This window comes from Muscardinus avellanarius, assembly GCF_963383645.1.
Source record: "Muscardinus avellanarius genome assembly, chromosome: X".
NCBI lineage: Eukaryota > Metazoa > Chordata > Mammalia > Rodentia > Gliridae > Muscardinus > Muscardinus avellanarius.
The window spans coordinates 33782270-33805936 of record NC_137792.1 but is presented as its reverse complement, the minus strand read 5'-3'; the positions used below and the strand labels follow the sequence as shown (position 1 = coordinate 33805936).

The window sequence follows — 23667 nt, the reverse complement described above, 5'->3', positions numbered from 1 at the left end:
TCCTGATGCTGTGATTTATGTTCCTGAACAAATTAGACTTAATTTAAGAGCAAATCATCAGCAACAGGTATAATAATCTTGGCAGAACATTTATTTTAATTAATTGCTTTCTGCCTAACATAGATAGAAGGACGCTGATGCCATTTACCATATAAGGATTAGTGCTGTCATGTAATTAATTTTTTCTTCCCCTTGAACTTAAAAGTCTCATCAGTTTTAAATTACAAAGGCATTGGTTTACTTCATATTTAATCATAGCAATACAACTTCTGTGGCAATGTTTATATAAGATACTTGTTAAAGAAAAATGGATCATCACTACCGCACAGCATTGGTTCCTGCTCCTGAGCACAGTCCCTTTTGGGTTCCATGGGGGTCAGAGTGGGGACTGTTTGGGGGAGGGCCAGGCAGCTGAAAAACTTTCATCCTCATAAACCTGCCAGTGGATAGGGTGGAAAACACCTGAGTGATTCTGGAACAATGTAGGCCTTATTCCTGTTAATCTGAGTATCAATAGCACTATTTTATTTTTTGTTCTGGGGCTTGAACGCAAGGGTGCTCCAACTCTGAGCTATACTCTCAACCCTTCTTATTTTGTAATGGGATCTTTTTTTGTGTGTGTGGTACTGAGGATGGAACCCAGGGACATTCTATCTCTGAGCTCCACCCCCAGCCCTATATTTTATTCTTTATTTTGAAACAGAGTCTCACTGAGTTGCAAAGGGCCTCACTAAGTAGCTAAGGCTGGACACAAACTGCGATCCCCCTGTCTCAGCCTCCCACATGCTGGGATGACAAGCGTGCGCCACCACACCCGGCTACTGAAATGAGATCTTGCTAAATTGCTGAAGCTGGCCTCGAATCTGCAGTTCTCCTGTCTCAACCTCCTGAGTACTGGGATTATAGGCATACCACCGCACCTGGCTTCAACTTGACTATTATTTATACATCAATGAGAGGCAAAACCAAAAATTACCACTACTATATAGAGTTTTAGCATGTAATTCTCAAAAGCATCTTGCAATTAAATGGAAGAAAGCACATATAGACTTCATCTTTTTAAACCCGCCTAATTTAGAAATGATCTAATGAGGTTTCCAAAGAAGCAGCAGAAATAACTAATTCCTAACCCAAGGAGGAACTTAGGAAGGACTGCAGTGCTCCTAAAATAAAATATGCTTGCTGAATGAAGTCTAGAAACATGAATTAAAACTTCTGCTATATGTCTTTTAGGAAATAAAATTGTAATACTAAGCCCTTATTTATTTTTGTGGGTCTGGGGATGGAACTCAGGGACATTCGACTTCCGAGCTACACCCCCTGCCCTATTTTTTATTCAAAACTGGGTCTAAGTTGCAGAAGGCCTCACTAAGTAGCTGAGGCTGTCCATGAACTGTGATCCTCCGGTCTCAGCCTCCCGAATGCTGGGATTACAAGCGTGCACCACCACATCCAGCTGCTAAGCCCTTATTTTACAAAGTCCTTCATATTCTAACCAGTTAGTGTCCTATTCATATTTAAAACTGCTATAGGGCCGGGCGTGGTGTCACACACTTGTAATCGCTTGGGAGACGGAGACAGGAGGATCGAGGATCGCGCAGGTTCGAAGCCAGCTGCGCTGGCTTAAGAGACCCTGTTTCCAAATTTAAAAAAAAAGTATAAAAATAGGTCTGGGAGTGTAGCCCGGAAGTAGAAGGGTTTCCAGGAACCCCAATACCACTAAAACTGCTATAGGAAAATTTAAGCCCTTCCAACAGTCAATCTATACAAGTTCCAGAACAAGAATGATAGGTTAAAAAGCCTTCTTTATACTGGTACTGGATCTTGGGAGGCAATGAGAATAAATAAATATAAACAAACAAAAAACAGAATGAAACCATGTTAATAACAAAACAGCCAATTCTGAGGAAAGAAAAACTTGTTTGGTTAGTTTTTTTACAATCCAGATTTAGCATTGAAATGACACAAATTTGGAATCATTAACTTTATTTGTTACTATTTATAGACATTGGTCCACTTTCACATGAAAAGTAGAAATCACCTACTTCCACTTAACATTCTATAGAATGAGGTTGTACCACAAACCATAGTAGCCTCACAGGGGGAAACGTTTCTAAAATAAAATATTTTATATTCATGCCTCAAGATGTCCCCCCAAAGATATGAGTATCTAATTACAAGCATCCATATACCACAAAGCTAGTCTCTTCTTAAATCAATATAGCATTTTAATAGCCTTACTAGATTATATAGATCACCAAACTTGCAGAAGAGGTTAAAAAACACTTGTCAATCAGTTCCAAAACTAAGCGATTGTATAAGCACATCCAATATTTGAGGGCTACTTTAAGTTAAACACTTTTTCTCTTGTTCCTCATATATTTACATCAAATTAAGACATTTACAAGTGGTTCATAGTATATGACAGCAGCCCAAATATGATTTTCCATCTATTCTGTGCAAGGAAGTTAAGCATTTGTAAGTTTCTCTACTAAATTCAGTGCATTTTCCAACATAAATAACACGAGCTATTCTAAGTGTTCACATGTCTTTCAGTGCATATTTCCAAATTTATTAAATGGAATGAAATTACTTTATTAAATGACTATCATAATCAAACATATTATGGAATCTATATCACGTAATTTGATTCACAACAATACTATAATTCATTCTAAAAAACATCACAGGCACACACAAAATAGAGAAAAAGATTTGCCATTTTTTATAAATTTGAAGTATACTATCTACTCTACATCACACTCAAGATATATTTAATAAAATGGCCAGTCTCCAAGCCCTTCAGCCTGGCGTTGGGCAGTTTCAGTCCATTCGTATCTTCTGGTTTGTCATCCTGTAAATGATGCTGTCGTATCCAGGATCCATGTTCCAAATGTTGTAAGAGGTGACGATCACAGCCAAGGCCAAGGCGATCATAATCCAAAGGACCATGTTGAAAATCACGGAATACTCAAAATTATACTTATATGCGAGGTTATAGGGACTTGCTGAGTTCTACAATTGAAAAACGAGAAAAAAGTAAATCAAAAGGGAAGGGTTTTTTTTTGCGGTACTGGGAATGGAACGCAGGGACATTTCTACCTCTGAGCTACACCCCCAGCTCTATTTTTTATTCTTTATTTTGAAACAGGGTCTTACTGAATTGCAAAGGGCCTAAGTAGCTGAGGCTGGCCGCAAACCATGATCCTCCTGTCTCAGCCTCCCATATGCTGGGATTACAAGTGTGTGCCACCACGCCCGGCAAAAGGGAAGAATTTTAAGATGCAAAATTTGCCAAATTTAGTGGCTATGATTCATTGTTAGACATTTATTCATAATGGCAGGAGGAACCAGGAAGAGAAGCCTCCATGGAGAAGACATCTGCATTGTTGGTGGAAATATAAACTGGTTCAACTATTTGAGAAGATTTCGCAATACCTAATGGAGTAGAAGGTGAGCATGTCCTCTGATTCCTTAAGTCCACAGCCTAGGGAAACTTCTACATGTGCGCCAAGAGATGTGTACGAGTATCAGCAGTGGGGGCAGAACCATACAGTGGAATACATGGCAGTAAAATTTCCACAGATAATCCATACATCTGTGTGCCCTTTATAAACGACACTGAGCTACATACAGTATGATTTCATTTGTAAAACTTTTGAATACAGGCAAAACCAAACATTATTTATGGATAAATACATATGCAATCAAACTGTGGGAAAAAAGCAAGACAGGATTAACATAATATTAAGGAGTGCAGTTAACTCTAGGTGGGGAAATGAAGAGGGATAAGGCAGGGGAACTTCAAAATAATGTATTCTATTAAGCTAATAGTGTTAATATTATTTTTATGCTTTAAATAATATTAAATGTTATATACTTGTGTCTGGGAATATAGCCCGAGGTAGAAAAACCCCTGGGTTCCACCCCCAGTACCAAAAAAAAAAAAGAACCTCTCCAATGGCATCATCCTAAGAAGAAACCTCACATGGAGACCTCTTTTTCTCTGTGAAGTAGATGAGACACCAATACAGAGTTAAGGATGCAGACACGGGATGTAGGAATGGTGAACACTAACAACAGACAGAATCAGGACTGAAACACTATTCCAAGTAATGCTGGACACCAATTCCCATCACAAAGGATTCACTTTGGTCTATTATGTTTAAGAAACAAGAAATATGAATATGTTAGATTGCATGAATAAAGTATTAACTCACTATTTTTATAGATAAAGAAAACCCAATGACATTACCTATTCCTTTTTGGTTATTTGGTGGTATTGTGGATGGAACCCAGGGGCACTCTACCTCTGAGCTAAACCCCAGCCCTATTTTATTTTTGAAGCGGGGGTTATAGCTCATTAGGTTGATGAACATCTCACTACTTGCTGAGGCTATCCTTGAACCTGTGATCCTCTTGTCTCAGCCTCCCAAGTATTGAGATTACAGGCACGTGCCAGACATCACCTAATTCTTTCTTTCTTTCTTTTTTTTTTTTTTTTTTTGGCGGTACTGGGGATGGAACCCCTGGGCATTTTACCTCCAAGCTACACTCCCAACCCTATTTTTTTTATTCTTTATTTTGAAACAGGGTCTCACTGAGTTGCAAAGAGCCTCACTAATAAGGTGAGGCTGTCCACAAACCACAATCCACCTGTCTCAGCCTCCCAAATACTGTGATTGCAAGTGTGTGCCACCACACTTCTTTCTCTCTTTATTTATTTATTTATTTATTTATTTATTTATTTATTTATTTATTTATATTTGCAGTATTGTGGATGGAACCCAGGGGCATTCTATCTCCGAGCTACACCCCAGCCCTATATTTTATTCTTTATTTTGAAACTGGGTCTCACTGAATTGCAAAGTAGCCGAGGCTGTCTGTGAACCTGGATCCTCCTGTCTCAGCCTTCCAAATGCTGGGATTACAAGCGAGCGCCACCATGCCTGGCTCCTAATTCTTGCCCCTTACCATATATAAGGTAATTTGAGAAACTTTATTCATAAACTTAGAGCAAAATAATTCAGTTCTATGAGACTGCTTTGTCAAACTCCCAAAACACACTGGGACCCTCTTCAAGTTGGCTTCTCTTTGGGGTTATTTCATGTAAAGTAAGCAGGCCTAACGTGACAATGTTAAAAGAATCTAGTAAAGTTTTCCCAATTAAGTTCAAATCAGTCTTTAAATAAAATTTCTATTTTCAGGTTTGATTCCCATTTCTTTAATCAGTTTAAACTGATATTTTATGGCTTATCCTCACATGCGATTATTTGATGTTCTTGGGATCTAATTTTGTGTTAGCAAACCTATACCCATGATGGATTAACTCTGCCGGTTTTACAATTTTTTGAGTCCGCTGTGACTTGCACTGAGGGCATGGTATATCCTGTCAGAGATTTTACATTTATTCCTGCTAGAGGCCATAGTGATCTCACCAGGCTGCGATTAGGCTTACTTTAATTTCTACACCAGGGTTTCCTGGAACTTGCAGGTAATATAAATTTGAGCCCCAACCCCATTTAAAGGGACCCCTGTTTTAAGAACTGACCAGAAGACATCCCCACTCTCAACTCATACACCTGCCACCCAGAGCCCAAGCTGCCTTTGTTTGTATGGAATGGTTTAAGCATTTATTTTATGGAATATCTGCTAGTCTCCCCTCTCACAGAGGGCACAGCCCTCTCAGGGTCCCCAGCTTTATATGGAGGCACACAGGGATCCAGGGGCCTCTTGGTATCCCAACTGGCAAGTGTGCTTAGGGTGGCCTAAGTAAGCCTCTTCTTTACTTACTTTGTAAGAATTTTCCTTCTTTTAAGAGCTGATCTATGTACTTAAAAGGTGTTTTATTTTTTATCCAGTATTTCTAGATTTTTTTTCAGTACTAGGGATGGAACACAGGGGCATTCTACCTCTGAGTTATACCCCCAGACCTATATTTTCTTCTTTATTTTGAAGCAGGGTCTCACTGAGTTGCAAAGGGCCTCACTAAGTAGCTGAGGCTGTCTGCGAACTGCAATATTCCTGTCTCAACCTCCCAAATGCTGGGATTAAAAGCGTGCGCCACCATGTCCAGCTTCTAGATGTTTTATAGTAGAAACTGGTATGGAGGCAGAGGAAGGTCTAGCCTGCTCTGTTGTCATAAACAGGGTCCTTTGACCCCAATTCAATCTGGAAGGAAACATCCACAAGCCAATCAATCATCTCTGGACTATGTGAAAATGGCATTAGCTTCGACCTTATCCCCCCCAAGTCTCACATTGCCATCAGCAAAACTAAGCAAGGTGGGGCTGCACGCAGCTCCAAAGGGTAGTATACAGAAGTGACTGGGGGTCTGACTGCAGCAAGCGGCAAGGCAAACTGTAAACAGTGCTTTTTACTACATGATGTTAAGGAATATCTAAGTGTGTCTAGGAGCGTATGCACATACATTTTACCATGGACAGCAACCTTGCCTCCAACTTTCTAAATGTTTAAAGCAAGATTCATACCCATGAATAATTGAGGAAAATAAAAATCAGGCATGAAGGTGCACGCTTGTAATCCTAGTAGTTGGGAGGCTGAGATAGGAGGATTGCGGGTTTGAGGACAACCTCAGTAAATAGTGAGACTTTCATCACCCTAGCGAGGGGATGTAGCATGGAGGTAGAATGTCCCTAGGTTCAATCCCTAGTGCCACACACACACAAAAATTATAAAGAGTATATACTAGCTGGACATGGTGGTACATGCTTACAATCCCAGTACTTGGGAGGCTAAAACAGGAGAATTACAAGGTTGAGGACAGCCTCGGCAACATAGGGAGACTCTTGAGACCCTGTTTCCAAATAAAAAATAAAATAGGACTGGAGATATAGCTCGGAGGCAGAATGCCCCAGTATCACGATACACAGAAATAAGTAAATAAAGAAGCATATGCTGAGGATTCCAGCAAATGAGGGGCTATACCACAAAGACAGAGTAAAAAAACAGAGCCCATAGGTTGAGAGAGCCATACCATTCTCTATATTAACCTCATGTTTCTCGTGTGTGTGTGTGTGTGTGTGTGTGTGTGTGTGTTGCTACAAATTGAACAAGGAGCATTCTACCTCTGAGCTACACCCCCATATCTGTATTTTTATTTTCTTGCTAAGATCTGGCTAAGTTGGCCAGAGTGTTGTCACTATGTTGCTGAGTCTATCCTAGAACCTGTGATCCTCCTGTTTCAGCCTCCCAATTACTAGGACTACAGGTGTGCGCTACCACACCCAGCTAACCCAGGGGCATTCTACCTCTGAGCTGCACCCCCCGGCCCTTTCTTTACTTTTATTCTTTATTTTGGAATAGGGTCTTACTAAGTTGCTAACGCTGGCCTCAAACCTAAGTTCTTCCTATCTCATGTCCCCAAGTACTGGAATTGTAGGCATGAACCACGGCACCTAGCAAAACCTATGTTTTAACTGAAATTGTTTTTTATATATACTGACTGTTCATGCATGTCACCTACAGATGACACAGGATTTACATTGTTTTTGTAGAAGGTAACCCAGGGGTATTCGACCTCCAAGCTATACTCCCTGCCCTATTTTTTTTTAATTTTTTATTGGTGCATTATATTCATACATCATATTGCTATTTTTTATTTTGAAACCAGGTCTCACTGAGTTGCAAAGGGCCTCACTAAGTAGCTGAGGCTGTCTGCAAACCAAGATCCTCCTGTTTCACCCTCCCAAATGCTGGGATTACAAGTGTGCGCCACCATGCCCGGCTTACATTTTTAAATAAAGTTCTAAAGCAAGATCTAAAAATGTACTCACCGTTTCTTTTGTCTGAAGGATAGTCCTTGACTTCCTCACAAGGGATGTGTCAAATGATTTGACAGTCACTAACTCTACCACCGCATTCCCACCATAAAGATTGTACATGTCATCTGCAAACTGAAAGTGAGTTATTATATTATTATGAATTCCAAATACATACTTTTTGTTTTCTTATTTATTGATTGATTATACTGGGGATTGCACCCAGGGGCATTCTACCTCCAAGCTATACTCTCAGCCCTATTTATTATCATTTATTTATTTTTTATTTTTTGCGGGTCTAGGGATGAAACCCAGGGGCATTCGACCTACGATCTACACCTTCGGCCCTGTTTTTTATTCTTTATTTTGAAACAGGGTCTCACTAAGTTACAGAGGGCCTCATTAAGTAGCTGAGGCTGTCCGCGAACCGCACTCCTTTGGTCTCAGCCTCCGGAATGCTGGGATTACAAGCGTGCGCCACCACACCTGTTTTATTCTTTATTTTGAAACAGGGTCTCACTAAGTTGCAGAGGGCCTCACTAAGTAGCTGAGGCTGGCCGGGGACCTGTGATCCTCCTGTCTCAGCCTCCTAAGTACTGGGATTATAAATGTGTGCCACCACGCCCACCTCATTTCTATTTTATTTTTATTTTCTTGCAAGTTTGGGGATGAAAACCAGGGGCATTCTACCTTTGAGATGTACCCCCTGCCTTATTTTTTGTTCTTTATTTTGAAACAGGGTCTGACTGAGTTGCAAAGGGCCTCACTAAGTAGTAGCTGAGGCTGTCTGTGAACCACGATCCTCCTGTCTCAGCCTCTCAAATGCTGGGATTACAAGTGTACGCCACCATACCAGGCTCATTTTTATTTAAGTGTCAAAAATTGTAGAGAGCAGTTACTTCCCCAGTATCCATGGGAGATTGGTTTCAGGACGTCCTCAGATACCAGAACATGTGGATGCTCAAGTCCTTTATACAAATGATGTAGCATTTGCATACAGCCACATCTTCCTTATACTTTAACTCATGTCTAGGTTACTTATAGAATGGAAATGCTATGTAAACACTTTGTTATAATGTATTGTTTAGGAGATAATGACAAAAGGAAAGTCTGTACATGTTCAGCACAGATGTAATTCTACCCCCTCCCGAATATTTTCAATCCTCAGTTGAATTCACATAAACCCATGGATATGGATATTTATCACGCATAATTTTTGTTTTAAAATAAACACATACCAGCTGGGGGTGGTGGCTCACACTTGTAATCCCAACATTTGGGAGGCTGAAACAGGAGGATCATGGTTTGTAGCCAGCCTCAGATGCTTAGTGAGGTCCTCTGCAAATTAGTGAGACTATGTTTCAAAATAAAGAATAAAAAATAGGGCTGGGGGTATAGCTCAGAGGTAGAATGCCCCTGGGTTCCATACCCAGTACTACAAACAAACAAACAAACAACAAAACACATACACACATACATTGGAGAATGGCCAAATCAAGCTAATTAACATGCCTTATCACATGCCTACATTTTTTGTGGCAAGTCAAATACACGCTTATTTAAATTATCTGCAAAGTTTTTGTTTATCCATAAGAACAACATATACTTACCTAATGGTTCCTGATATACATTATATCTTAAAAATAGGCAAGTCTTAAGTTGAAATATTCAGAAGTGTTAAGCTTTAGTATATATATTCAAATTCTCAAAATTACTTTACGAAAGATCGAACTTGTTAACATATATATTTAGGGAAGGGAAGTAGGAAAGGGAAATGAAGAAAATCTTCCTAAGTGGTCTACGATTAATTACAAAATCTACAAAGATTTACATATGAAGCCTAACTGAAGAGTTATAGGTGAATAGTTTCAAGAGCAGGAGAGAGCTAGCATTTATTATGTATTTATTTACCCTATGTCTGCTACTATGCAAGGTGTTCATTTCCATTATCTTATAGTGTTTAATTTTTTAATTTTTTATTATTTTGCGGGTTTGAGGATGGAACCCAGGGGCATTTGACCTCCGAGCTACACCCCTGCCCTATTTTTTATTCTTTATTTTGAAACAGGGTCTCACTAAGTTGTGGAGGGCCTCACTAAGTAGCTGAGGCTGTCCACGAACAGCAATCCTCTGGTCTCAGCCTCCTGAATGCTGGGATTACAAGCGTGCGCCACCACACAGGGCTTCTTATACTATTTAATGGCTACATAGTTCCAGTTAGGGAAGGTGAGAAAGCTGTAAAGGTAGAATGTGGTGATGGTTATAGAACACTTGCATGTAAATAATGCTACTAAACTGTACACTAGAACATGGTTACAATATTAGGTTTTATGTTACATATATTTTACCAGAATAAAAACATGCTATAGTTATTAACTATGTCCTAATGCTGTATCTGTTAGCATTCATTAGGAAGATATCCCAATATACACTTTGACCCTCCTCTATCCTTGGCCACTATAATTAGAGGAGCCTCAAAGAGTCAAGTAAAGCTTCAATAAATAGTGTTTCACAAAGCATATTTTTTTTCTATTACGAGTCAACAAGTAAAATGTCACACTCCAATCTCTCGTATCACATTGATACTTACCTTTTGCAGAGCATCAACAAGGATCCTAGAAGCATCTCTGAATTGTTCAGAGTCTTCTCCATAACGTTTCCCAATTTCATCTAAACCTGCCAGCTCCAATGAATATAAGTCAGGAGAATGATCTTTGGCTAGATGCTTATGGCGAGACAACTTAGGAAAACAAACAAAAAAGGCAGCAGATAAAGATGCTAAACATAGCCAGCTGAAGTTTTATGTCTAAATAAACTAGGCAAACACAGGACCATGCCGGTGCACAGCAGCATACAGTCTAAAATGGCTGAACCCAGGAACACTCTACCACTGAGCTACATCCCCACCCCTTTTTATTTTGAGACACTCAGAATATCAGGCTCACTAAGTTGCCTAGGAGACCTTGAACTTGTGGTCCTCCTGTATCAGTTTCCCCAGTAGCTGGGATTATAGGCATGTACCACTGTGCCTGGCTAAAAAAAAATTTTAAAAATTGCTTAACTTTGGAGCAGCATATGGAAGAAAAGATGGTTGGAACACTGTGATCCCAGGAATTCATGAGTCATCAATGTCTACCTAGTACGTACCCTACTAGACCACCTACACAAGCCCTTAGCACTAAACTTTCAGACTTCTTGAACCAATACTTGCTGAAATAGGTTAGGAAACAATTTCAGTAGCAAGAAAATAGGTAAAAAAAAATGTATTTCAGTCACAAAGATAATTTTTTTCTGAAAAGCATTCGCCAAAAAATACCGTTCAGACATTTATTCCTTCTTGACTTGGTTGACAGTATCACTTCTCCAAACTGTTATTTCTATTTTCAACCCAAAGCTACAAATGTAGGAATTAAGTCTTAATGTCTGACAAGAAATCAATGGCCAAGTTAGAACTACAGCCAGAGCGTTCTTATTCCCAAGGCCTGTACTCTTGGAGAATATCCAGCCTCTCCTAAAAGGAAAAATGCAAAGTAAATTTGATGCTAACATGAGATGAATTCAGAATTCCCAACATCACTTTTAATTTCTCAGTTTTCATGGCTCTTAAAAGTAGAGCATACTTTTTTTTCCCTCTCTCCTGGAATAGTAGGTATTGAACCTCAAGGCCTCAGGTAAGCAAGATCTCTACAACTAAACTATATCCCCACCCCTTTTTATTTTGAAATAGTTATTTCACTAAGTTGCCCATGTTGGCCTGAATCTCGCCATCTTCCTGCCTCAGCCTCCCAAGTAGCTGGGATTACAGGTGTATACCTGCACACCCACCTTAGGTCACACCTAAGCTTTTCAACTGGTTTCCCCAATGGTCAAGATCCTCTAGAAACCTAGAAAAGGAGGGGACTGAAAAATCTGAGCAGTCTACTTACCAAACTTGAAATGTCATGTAGCACTTGCAGTTCAGAAAGAAAGAGCAGATCAACCTTAGAGACCAGAAAAAAACATTATTTTAAATATGCATTAGAGATCTGCATTTGCCAATTGTCAAGTAAAGCATACGCCATTGCAAATATTAACCACATAAGTAAATGTATGAAGTTGTCTTCCTTTTGGTAGGTTCACTGCATTAAAAATGCATAAATGGAGGTAGGGGTGTAGCTCAGAGGTAGAGTGCATACGTAGCATGTGTAAGGCCCTGGAATGGAGCCATAGTACGGGGGGGGGGGTTCATGTAAAACATTGTTCCCTAACAAAAGGGTGGTGGCCATCCCCCATCCCCTAGCACAGTGACTACAACTCAATAAAGCTATTAGCTTTATTTCTGACAGAACCATGAAAAACATCCAACTTTACTGTGAGTTTCCCTCAGGGCATCAGGATATCCTGGCACACTGCAATGAGATCCTGCCAGTGAACCAGCCTGCTCACGTCCCTCGAACTCTTTCCACATCAGAAATAAAGAAAAGTGGTACTGGTCCACAGCAGAATGAGAAATAAACAATGATATTCATATATTTATTCAACAGCTGCACTACTTACTTCATTGTTCCTACTCAGAGAATTGAGGGGAAGAGAATTGAGAACGGAGTTTTCTTGAAACAGGCGATTACGGAGCTGCCTTAATGTGACTGAAAGGTCTTCAAAAACTGAATTTGCCTTGCCCACCATATAGACTCTCTGCCAGGAGAATCAACAATTGCACGTTACTCACAGTCATCCAATTCTTCCCATTATACAGAGGTCTCACAGGATTTTAAATAAAATTAGTCTTTAATTTCCTTCAGATAGTAAAAGCTTATTTTTTCAAAGCAACTTAGCACTTACTTCCTCACTGGGAGCCAACTGCAAGACTACAGGAGTTTCTTCAGAGAACAAGGAGTGAATGGAATTTGCAACACTGTCAAGACTAAAAGGAACTGCCTGAAATTTAAAAGGCCACAATTATTTCCTGAACCAAAGTGGGCAGAAAAATCATTCAGATGGCATAAGGGAGTGGGTATCAGTATTTACTTTTTAGTACTGGGGATTTAATCCAGGAGCATTCTACCTCTAAGTTATACCCCCAGCCCTAGTATGTATGTGTGTATGTATGTGTATGTATGTATGTGTGTGTGTATATGTATGTACATATACATACATATACATATATATATATATGACAAATAAAACAAGCTGGGAGTGGTGGCGCACGCTTCTAATCCCAGCATTTGGGAGGCTGAGACCATAGGATCGTGGTTCGTGGCTAGCCTCAGCTCCTTAGTGAGGCCCTTTCCAACTTACTGAGACCCTGTTTCAAACTACAGAATAAAGAGTAGGGCTGAGAGTGTAGCTCAGAGGTAGAATGCCCCTGGGGGGGTTCCATCCCCAGTACCACATAAATAAATAAATAAATAAATAAATAAATAAATAAATAAATAAAACAGAGCCGGGTGTGGTGGCACACATTTGTAATCCCAGCATTCAGGAGGTTGAGACCGGAGGATTGTGGTTCGTGAACAGCCTCAGCTACTTAGGCCCTCTGCAACTTAGTGAGACCTTGTTTCAAAATAAAGAATAAAAAATAGCGGAGGGGTTGTAGCTTGAAGGTCAAATGCCCCTGGGTTCCATCCCCAGATCCGCAAGAAAAATAAATAAAGCCAGGCGTGGTGGTGTACACATGTAATCCCAGTACTTGGAAGGGTGAAATAGGAGGATATTGTTCAGGTTCAAAGCCAGCTTTAGCTACCTAGGCTTTCAACAACTTAGTGAGACCCTGTTTACAAATAAAATATAAAATAGGTCCGGGAGTGTAGTATGGAGGTAGAAAGACCCTAGGTTCCAACCCCAGTACCACAAAAAAAAATAGAAAAATTTCCCTTCAAAAATTATTATATTTTTTGTGGTACTGGGGATTGACCCCAGGGACATTTGGCCTCCAAGCTATACACCCAGCCCTTTTTATTTTTTTCTCTTGAAATAGGGTCTTGCTAGGTTGTTGAAGCTGGCCTCGAACCTGTGATCCTCTTGGCTCAACCTCCCAAGTACTGGGACTGTAAGTGTGCGCCACCACACCTCACTATAGCATTTTGAATGGAGATTTTTTTGGTGGTTTTTTTCCCACAAGTAATTCCGTTTACTACTTAAAGGCTTATAAGTAGCAAATTAATGCTAATGTAGTACAGGCAGAAATCAATGTGATTATGTAAATCTCACTGATGAAATCCCAGCATCAGAATTAAGCTTATCAATTTTATGATTCTGACTTACTCAAGATGCAATATTAACTCTTCCGTAAATTTTCGTAAAATGAGTTAGAGAGTAAGTGAAGAGGGGAGGGTGTTGGACTTGGAAGTGCACAACATGACCACCCCCCATCACTGTAAGTGCTTTCTTTTGGCTCCTCTGGCTCTGGAGGGAATATATGGGCAAGTGATACCAACTCCCCAGCCTCATTTCATCCAAGTGAAATGGCACCTGGGTGAGGAAAGTTGAAGGTTAATGGTAATGTGTCCCTTGCAATCACACTGGAGAAGCTAAGTGAGTAAGATGACTGCCAAGCTGCGAAGGAAAAGAAATATAGACCACTGAGCTCACCAAGTAAAAAGCCTGGCTGCAGCCACGCAAGGTGGCTTGTAATCCCAGTACTTGGGAGTCTGACACAGGAGCACTATAGCTTCGAAGCCATCCTCAGCAACTTAGTAAGGCCCTCTGCAACTTAGTGAGACTCTGTTTCAAAATAAGTAAAATCAGGCTGGGGTTTAACTTGGAGGTAGAATGCCTCTGGGTTCTATCCCCAGTACCCAAAACAAAACAAAACAACAACAACAAAAAAAAAACACAAGAAATTAAAAAATAAATTTCAAAAAAAGCCTGGCTGCTTAAAATCTAATGCCTGTTTTCTCCCACTGTATTATAAAGATATGCATGTTTGTCCAGGAATTTCTGTACCTGTGACTTGATATTCTAATTAAAACAGCTAGCTAAGCCAGGCGTGGTGGTGCACGCTTGTAATCCCAGCATTTGGGAGGCTGAGACAGGAGGATCGCGGTTCGCGGACAGCCTCAGCTACTTAGTGAGGCCCTTTGCAACTCCGTGAGACCCTGTTTCAAAATAAAGAATAAAAAATAGGACTGGGGGTGTAGCTTGGAGGTAGAATGCCTTTGAGTTCCATCCCCAGTACCGTAAAAAAAAACCAAAACAAAACAGCTATCTAATCATTAAATAAATTTTAAGATAGTCTGCTTTTTAGATTTTGTGGGGTTTGCCCTCTGAGCCTTCTATCTCATTCCCCATCTTCTACCAGGAAAAATACTGAGTACTCAATCAGGGCCAAGCAATAAAATGAGCTTTTCGCACCGCTTCCTCTCATATGAAGTGAGTCTAGTCACCCCCTCCTTTTTATTTTTTGCAGTACTGGGGATTGAACCCAGGGGCATTCTACCTCTAAGCTACACTCCCAGTCCTATTTTTTATTCTTTATTTTGAAACAGAGTCTCACTAAGTAGCGGAGACTGGCCGTGAACCACGATCCTCCTGTCTCAGCTTCCCAAGTACTGGGATTACAAGTGTGCACCACTATACCCAGCTGTTAGTCCATTTTAAAATGCTTCAAAATGTTCATAAAAGCCTTGAAATTGATTTTGAATGTTTACATATTATTTTAAAGGAAATCTACAGTGATTTTCACAGAATCCCATAGTAAACTCCATACATCCTCCTGGTGAAAATAATCTGCCTTTTGATCATCATTGTTTCTTCTCTTCCACCTTGCTTGCATTTACTTGGAAGCTCTTCTGGATTCTCTAGCTCATTAATTTCCAAACTTAGACAATCTAAATTGCCTAACATGTGCACTTTAGGCTATAATTCTTTTTCCTACCAATTCAGCTGAACCACACAATTTTTAAATTTATGATACACTCATTGTTATTCAGTTCTATATAATTTGGAAATTTCCACAATGATTTCTTTTTCAACCCATGCATTATTTAGGAGTACATCCATTCCAGCTATGTTTTTCTTGTTGACTTTTTAAAAATAAATTAATTTCAAGAGGTGTACACAGACATTTTAAAGAGATAAACAGTTCTATGAGACTTTTTTAAAATTAAGTTTGCCTTGCCTCTCATCTCCCATTCCTCTGCGGTACTCACTTCCAAATCGTTTATTGTTTTCTCTTTGTTTTTACCACTGTCTCTAAGATGCCTGTAGTACTCCATCTTGATTTTTTAAAGTTTAGGCATTATCTGCTTTATTGTCCTTTATACAAAACAAGGATTTAGCTCTGTGGTTTCACCAGCCGTAGCCCCATCCTTTGCACACTCCTTCCATCTCTACCCTCCAGATTGTAACATTGTTACATCAGAATTTCACTTCATCTACAGCCTTTCATTCTCATGACCATGGAAATAATACCCCCAGCCTAGCCTTATACAATCACTGCTTCTGCTGCTCGTCCTCTGCTCGTCCTCTTCTGGTCCGAGATAGCAGTGCTGAGAAATCCGCTGGCGATCTACTCTCATTTCTTGGTAATGACAATGTCTTTTCTCCTGATAGCTTTTAAGATTTCCATTTCCTTGATGATTCTTCAATTTCACTATATCTAGGTGTTGATTTGGCTTTATTTAACCAGGCATTCAATATGTTTTAATCTGAGAAGTCATTATCCTTTTTTTTAGCATCTCCAGATACTTATTTTTTAATTGACAAATAATAATTGTAGAGCTGGGCGTGGTGGCACACACTTGATATCCCAGAATTTGGGAGGAGACAGGAGGATCGCACAGGTTCAAAGCCAGCCTCAGCTACTTAGTGAGGCTCTCAGCAACTTAGTGAGACTCTGTTTCCAAATAAAGTATAAAATAGGACTGGGAGTATAGCCCGGAGGTAGAAAAGCCCTGGGTTCTACCCCCAGGACCACACACACACATACACACACACACACACACACACACACAAAATAATTGTACATATTTATGGGGCACAATGTGGTTTTTTTTCAGTACTAGGGATGGAACCCAGGGGCATTGTACCTCTGAGCTACACCCCCAGCCCTATTTTATTTTAGTCTTTTTATTTTTGGAACAGGGTCTCACTGAGTTGCAAAGGGCCTCGCTAAGTAGCTGAGGCTGTCCACAAGCTGTGATCCTCTGGTCTTTGCCTCCCAAATGCTGGGATTACAAGCATGCACCACCACACCTGGCCACAATGTGATATTTTAAAATATGTTTACAGCTGGGTGTGGTGGTGCGCACTTGTAATCCCAGTACTTGGGATCGTGCAGGTTTGAAGCCAGTCTCAGCTACTTAGTGAGGGAGGCTCTCAGCAACTTAAGTGAGACCCTGTTTCCAAATAAAAATATAAAAATAGGTCTGGGAGTGTAGCCCAGAGGTAGAAGGCCCCTGGGTTCTAACCCCAGTACCTCAATAAATAAATAAAATATGTTTACAAGCTGGGAGTGGTGGCACATACTTGTAATCGCAGGACATGGGAGGCTGAGACAGGAGGATCACAGGTTCATAGCCAGCCTCAGCAACAGGCCCTCTGCAGTTTAGACCCTGTTTCAAAATAAAGAATAAAAAAGCTGGGCATGGTGGTGCACACCTGTAATCCCAGTACTTGGGAGGCTGAGACAGGAAGATGAAGGTTTGAGGACAACCTCAGCAAGTAGTGAGACTCTCAGCCACCTAGTGAGACCCTGTTTCCAAATAAAAATAAAATAGTGCTGGGGATGTAGCTTGGAGGTAGAATGCCCCTGGGTTCAATCTCAAGTAACAAATAAACAAACAAACAAACAATAAAAACAGCTGAGCGTGGTGGCACATGCTTGTAATCCCAGCATTTGGGAGGCTGACGTGGGAGAATCATGGTTCGCGGACAGCTTCAGCTACTTAGTGAGACGCTGTTTCAAAATAAAGAATAAAAAAATAGGGATGGGGGTATAGCTTGGAGGTAGTAGAATGCCCCTGGATTCTATCCTCAGTACTGTAAAAAATGAATAAAAAAGGGGGATGGGGTATAGCTTGGAGGTAAGATGTCCCTCGTAATTCCGTAATCCCATCTATTCAGGAGCCTGAGGCAGGAGGATTGCAAGTTCAAGGCCAGCCTGAGCAACTTAGTCCCTGTCTCAAAATAAAAAATAAGGACTCCAGATATAGCTCAGTGGTAGAGTACCCCTAGGTTCAGTCCCTAGTATCAAAAAATAAAAACAACCCCTAATGGTTTATTACTTTTTTTTTTTTTTGCAGGTCTGGAGATGGAACCCAGGGGCATTCGACCTCCGAGCTACACCCCCTGCCCTGTATTTTATTCTTTATTTTGAAATCAGGTCTCACTGTCCACGAACTGCGATCCTCCAGTCTCAGCCTCCCGAAGGCTGGGATTACAAGTGTGCGCCACCACGCCCGGCTTTTATTCTCTCTTTTGAAACAGGGTCTCACTAAATTGCGGAGGGCTTTACTAAGTAGCTGAGGCTGTCTGCGAACCATGATCCTCCTCCAGTCTCAGCCTCCAGAATGCTGAGATTACAGGCGTGTGCCATGACACCTGGCTGAATTATTACTTATGATAGTCACTATTTTATGTATGATCCAGCAATCTCAGTTCTGGGTGTTCAAGCAAAGGAATTGAAATTAGTAGCTGAAGAAATATCTACACTCCCATGTTCATTGTTGTACTATTTAGAATAGCTACAGTATAAAAAGCAGCCTGCATGCCCATAAAAAGAACATTGGCTAAAGAATTTATGGTAGGGCTGGGGGGATAGCTCAATGGTGGACCACTAGTCTAGTACACATGAGGCCCTGGGTTCAATCCTCAGCACCAAAAAAGAAAATCTGGTGTGACACACATACACACAATGGAATACTTTCAGCCTTAAAAGGTGGGGAGAGGGATGTCCTGTCATTCATGACAAGATAGATGAACCTGCAAGACATTATGCTATGTGAAATAAGCCTGGCACAGAAGGAAACATAATCTTACTTATATATAAAATCTAAAAAAGTTGAACTCATGGAAGTAGAGAATAGAATATTAGTTACCAGAGGCTAGGAGTTAGTGGGGGAAGTAGATGGAGAAAGGTTAAGATGTTGATCCAAATATTTTTTTTCTTTTTTTGCGGTGCTTGGGGATGCAATCCAGGGGCATTCTACCTCCAAGCTACACCCCCAGCCCTATTTTTTATTCTTTATTTTGAAACAGGGTCTCACTGAGTTGCAAAGGGACTCATTAAGTAGCTGAGGCTGGCTTTGAACCTGAACAATCCTCCTGTCTCAGCCTCCCAAATGCTGGGATTACAAGCATGTGCCACCATGCCTGGCTCAAAGAATTTTTAAGTGTGTGTGTGTGTGTGTGTGTGTGTGTGTGTGTGTGTGTGTTACTGGGGATTGAACCCAGAGACATTCTACCTTCAAGCTATATCCCTAGCCCTATTTTTAAAATATTTACTTTAAAATAGAATCTCACTTCTTGCTGAGGCAGTCCTCAAACCTGTAATCCACCTGTCTTATCCTCCCAAGTACTGGGATTACAGGCGTGTGCCGCCACACCCAGCTTTATTTTGTTATTTTTAGATTTAACTGCACTGTGTCAGAGGGGGTGGTGCATATGTACTGTGGATTGTGGATTTGCCTTGTGCTGTACATTTTTGTTGTTCTGGTTGTTGATTTGTGATATGGGGGATTGAACCTAGGGGCATTCTACCCCTGAGCTACAGCCTCCATCCTTTTTATTTTTAAACAGTGTCTCCTTAAATTGCTAAGGCTGGCTGCGAACCTGTAATCCTGTCTCAGCCTCCCAAGCACTGAGATGATAGGCGTGCACTACCACGCCTGGCTTTACTAGTCCTCTTCTCAAGAACAAGTGGACAGCACATAATTCCCAGCCTTCTGCAGAGAACATGATTTCAGCCTCACCTCCCATTCTCCATTGTGGCCTCTGATTTTTCCTTTCCCATTTGGCACCTGTGTGCACCCCTTTCTTGCTTTCCAGTAATGCTCATGTGAATGTTTTGTGACATTTAACCTAGCACTTTTATGTGTTTGCAGTGGAGGGAGGCCTCTCACATTGGCTCAGTCATTCACACTGCCTAAAAGGCCAGTAAAGGAGTGAGTCAGCGAGCAGCCTTTAGTCTCAGAGGTAAAATTCTGAAGGGCCAGTGACAAGACAATGCCCAAGAAAATGTCAGCAGGAAATACCCTCAACTGGTTCCCTTTTTTTTTTTTTTTTTTTTTTTTGGTGTACTGGGGCTCCTGGAAGCCCTTCTCCCTCTGGGCTACACTCCTAGACCTATTTTTACATTTTTATTTGGAAACAGGGTCTCCTAAGCCTGCGCGATCCTCCTGTCTCTGCCTCCCAAGTGCAGGGATTACAAGCGTGTGCCACCATGCCCGGCCGCAACTGGTTCCCTTTTAGCAGCACTATTTTTCAAGCCTCTGACTACTCTGAGTGCGGCAACTTCTTTCTTCTCTTATAAAGCACTATCCATAGAGAATAGCCAAGTTTCAATAAACTTATCAGTTTATTGAACTTATCACTACCACGTAATTTGGACATTCTACCTCCGAGCTACACTCCCAGCCCTATTTTTTATTCTTTATTTTGAAACAAGGTCTCACTGAGTTTCAAAGGGCCTCACTAAGTAGCTGAGGTTGACCGCAAACCACAATCCTCCTGTCTCAGCCTCCCAAATGCTGGGATTACTTTTTATTTAAAAAAATTTTTTTTTGGTGGTACTAGGGATGAAACCCAGGGGCCTTCTACCTCCGGGCTACTCTCCCAGACCTATTTTTACATTTTTATTTGGAAACAGGGTCTCCTAAGCCTGTGTGATCCTCCTGTCTCTGCCTCCCAAGCGTGGGGATTACAAGCGTGCGCCACCACACCCAGTTTACCATGTAATTTTTTTTTTTAAAAAAAGGAAATGTTGGGTATAGTGGTGCACATTTGTAATCCTAGTACTTAGGAGGCTGAAACAGGAAGATCACAGGTTCTCTGCCAGCCTCAGCTACTTAGTGAGGCCCTCCACAACTTAGTGAGACCCTGTTTCCAAATAAAAAATAAAATTGGGCTGAGGCTGTAGCTCAGAGGTAGAATACCCTTTGGTTCAATCCTCAGTACCACAATAAAATAAAATAAAAACGAGGACATGAACCTGAGTGTTGTGGTGAACACCTCCTAGCAAATGAGAGGCTGAGAGAAGGATTGCAGCAGGTTCAAGGCTAGCTTCAGGAACTTAGAAAGACCCTTGTTTCAAAATAAATATAAAAAGTGCTAGGGAAGCTGGGCGTGGTGGTGCACACTTGTAATCACAGCATTTGGGAGGCTGAGACAGGAGGATCGGGGTTCACAGACGGCCTCAGCTACTTAGTGAAGCCCTTTGCAACTCAGTGATACCCTGTTTTAAGATAAAGAATGAAAAATAGGGCTAGGGTGAGCTCAGAGGTAAACTGCCCCTGGGTTCCATCCCCAGTACTACAAAAAAAGTGCCAGAAGAATAGCTCAAAGGTAGAATGCTCCTGGGTTTGATCCCCAGTAACACACACACACACAAGACATAAAAAGTTTGTTTAGAATGTAATTCATAATGTTAGCTGACAAGAGAAAATTAAAGGTCATTCATTTGGAGTGGGGTGTAGTTAAGTGTTAGCGCACTTACCTAGCATTCACAAGGCACTGGGTTCAATCAAGGCAAACAGTGCACCCCTTTAAATTTTTGTTTAAGAAATACTCACATTCTCCAGAGGGTATGAGATGACACTGCCTGGAGGTAGTGCCAGTTTGTCCACTCCCTTCACCATCACCATAACAGTAGCCCGTGGCCGGTGGAATAGGTTACCCACCGCAAGTCCTGGCCAAGAAAGGTCCTGAATGTTGAAAAGCATAAAACACATGTTAAGTGTCAACTCCGGAAACCACCTCCCCAGTAATATCTAATAAACAGAGTTGAGGAGTTCTGGGATGATACTGGCCATGAAAATTCACAGAGACAATAAGCATATAATTGAAGACAATAATTGCAATCCCCTAATCAAGGATGCTGATTTCTATCTTCAGTTTCTTAAAATTCTACAGATTTGAGACAAAGTTTCATAGTAAGTCCTTTTGAAATTGTTGTCAGAGGGGGAAAAAAGCAGGCAAGTAAAAACAAATACTTTTCAAATTCTAAATGGTAAAATACTCTGTCTTCTTCATATAATCATGGATGTTTTCTTCCCCTACCCAGAGGTTCCCAAACTTATATCTGGCGTACTGCTCCCTTTTCAGAAACATAATTACTCAGCACTCCCCCTGGAAATGTACCTTCTTTAAAGCAAATAAACAGCCGGGCGTGGTGGCGCACGCTTATAATCACAGTACTTGGGAGGCTGAGAAAGGATCGCACGGGTTCAAAGCCAGCCTCAGCTACTTAGTGAGGCCCTCCACAACAGAGTGAGACCCTGTTTCCAAATAAAGAATACAACAGGGCTGAGGGAAGCCGGGCGTGGTGGCGCACGCTTATAATCCCAGCATTCAGGAGGCTGAGACCTGGAGGATCGCAGTTCGCGGACAGCCTCAGCTACTTAGTAAGGCCCTCCACAACAGAGTGAGACCCTGTTTCCAAATAAAGAATAAAACAGGGCTGAGGGCCGGGCGTGGTGGCTTGTAATCCCAGCATTCGGGAGGCTGAGACCTGGAGGATTGCAGTTCGCGGACAGCCTCAGCTACTTAGTGAGGCCCTCTGCAACTTAGACCCGGTTTCAAAATAAAGAATAAAAAAAAATAGGGCAGGGGGTGTAGCTCGGAGGTTGAATGCCCCTGGGTTACATCTCCAGACCCGAAAAAAAAAAAATAGGGCTGAGGGTGGAGATTGGAGATAGAATGTCTGTGGGTTCAATCCCCAGTATTGCAACAACAACAACAACAACAACAACAAAAAACGCAAATAAACATAAATTTGCAGTGACAAATTTGTGTCCTTTTATGTGTCTATATTTTGTTCCAGTGCCCCCCACCCCCAAGGGGGGATGGTATCACCTACTTTGGGAATCTATGCCCTACAAATTTTTTTTGTCCTTAAGTACAACATGCCATTTATCTTTCACAGGGACAGAGTACTTTTTATATACAACAAAATTCCTGCTGAAAATAACTCATATTGGTTTGTTAACAGTTATATCTAAGGGTTATTTTATTTTATTTCTTTGGTGGTACTGGGGGTGGAACTCAGGGGTTCTCTACCTCTGGGCTCTACTCCCAGACCTATTTTATATTTTTATTTGGAAACAGGGTCTCACTAAGTAGCTGAGGCTGGCTTCGAACCAATGCAATCCTCCTGTCTCAGTCTCCCAAGCGCAGGGATTACCAGAGTGCGCCACCACACCTGGCTTCTAAGGGTTATTTTAATAGTCATTTGTAGTCAAATTTAAGGCTGTAGAACTGGGAGTATAGTTCAGTGGTAGAACACTTACTTAGCCTGTGTAACCTAGCCTAGGTTCAATCCCCAGCACCACAAAAACAAAAACAAACACAAAGTTGTAAAGAAGTAGGTATAAATAAATTTCATCCTTAAATATAAATAACCAATCAGCTGGGCGTGGTGGTACACAGCTGTAATCCTGATACTTAGGAAGATCAGACGTTCAAAGCCAGCCTCAAGAACTTGGTGAGGAGCCGGGCGTGGTGGCGTGCACTTGTAATCCCAGCATTCAGAAGACAGATCGCAAATTGCAGACAGCCTTAGCTACTTAGTGAGGCCCTCTGAAACTTACTGAGACCCTGTTTCAAAATAAAGAATAAAAAATAGGGCTGGGAAGCCGGGCGTGGTTGCACACGCTTGTAATCCCAGTGCTTGGAAGGCTGAGACAGGAGGATTACACAGGTTTGAAGCCGGTCTCAGCTACTTATTGAGGCTCTCAGCAACTTTGTGAGA

General features: G+C 41.2%; 1 protein-coding gene across 1 annotated transcript in view; it reads right to left on the bottom strand.

Moving 5' to 3' along the window:
- Positions 1–2823: 2823 nt before the first annotated feature.
- Positions 2824–23667, bottom strand: part of ATP6AP2 (ATPase H+ transporting accessory protein 2) — a gene marked incomplete at both ends in the record, with an annotated part of 31786 nt that continues 10942 nt past the window's right edge. The window contains 7 exons of the mRNA XM_080718651.1: positions 2824–3015; positions 7797–7916; positions 10372–10521; positions 11708–11761; positions 12318–12455; positions 12603–12698; positions 21491–21622. Coding sequence (XP_080574777.1) covers positions 2824–3015; positions 7797–7916; positions 10372–10521; positions 11708–11761; positions 12318–12455; positions 12603–12698; positions 21491–21622 — 882 coding nt within the window. The remainder of the gene's footprint in view (positions 3016–7796; positions 7917–10371; positions 10522–11707; positions 11762–12317; positions 12456–12602; positions 12699–21490; positions 21623–23667) is intronic.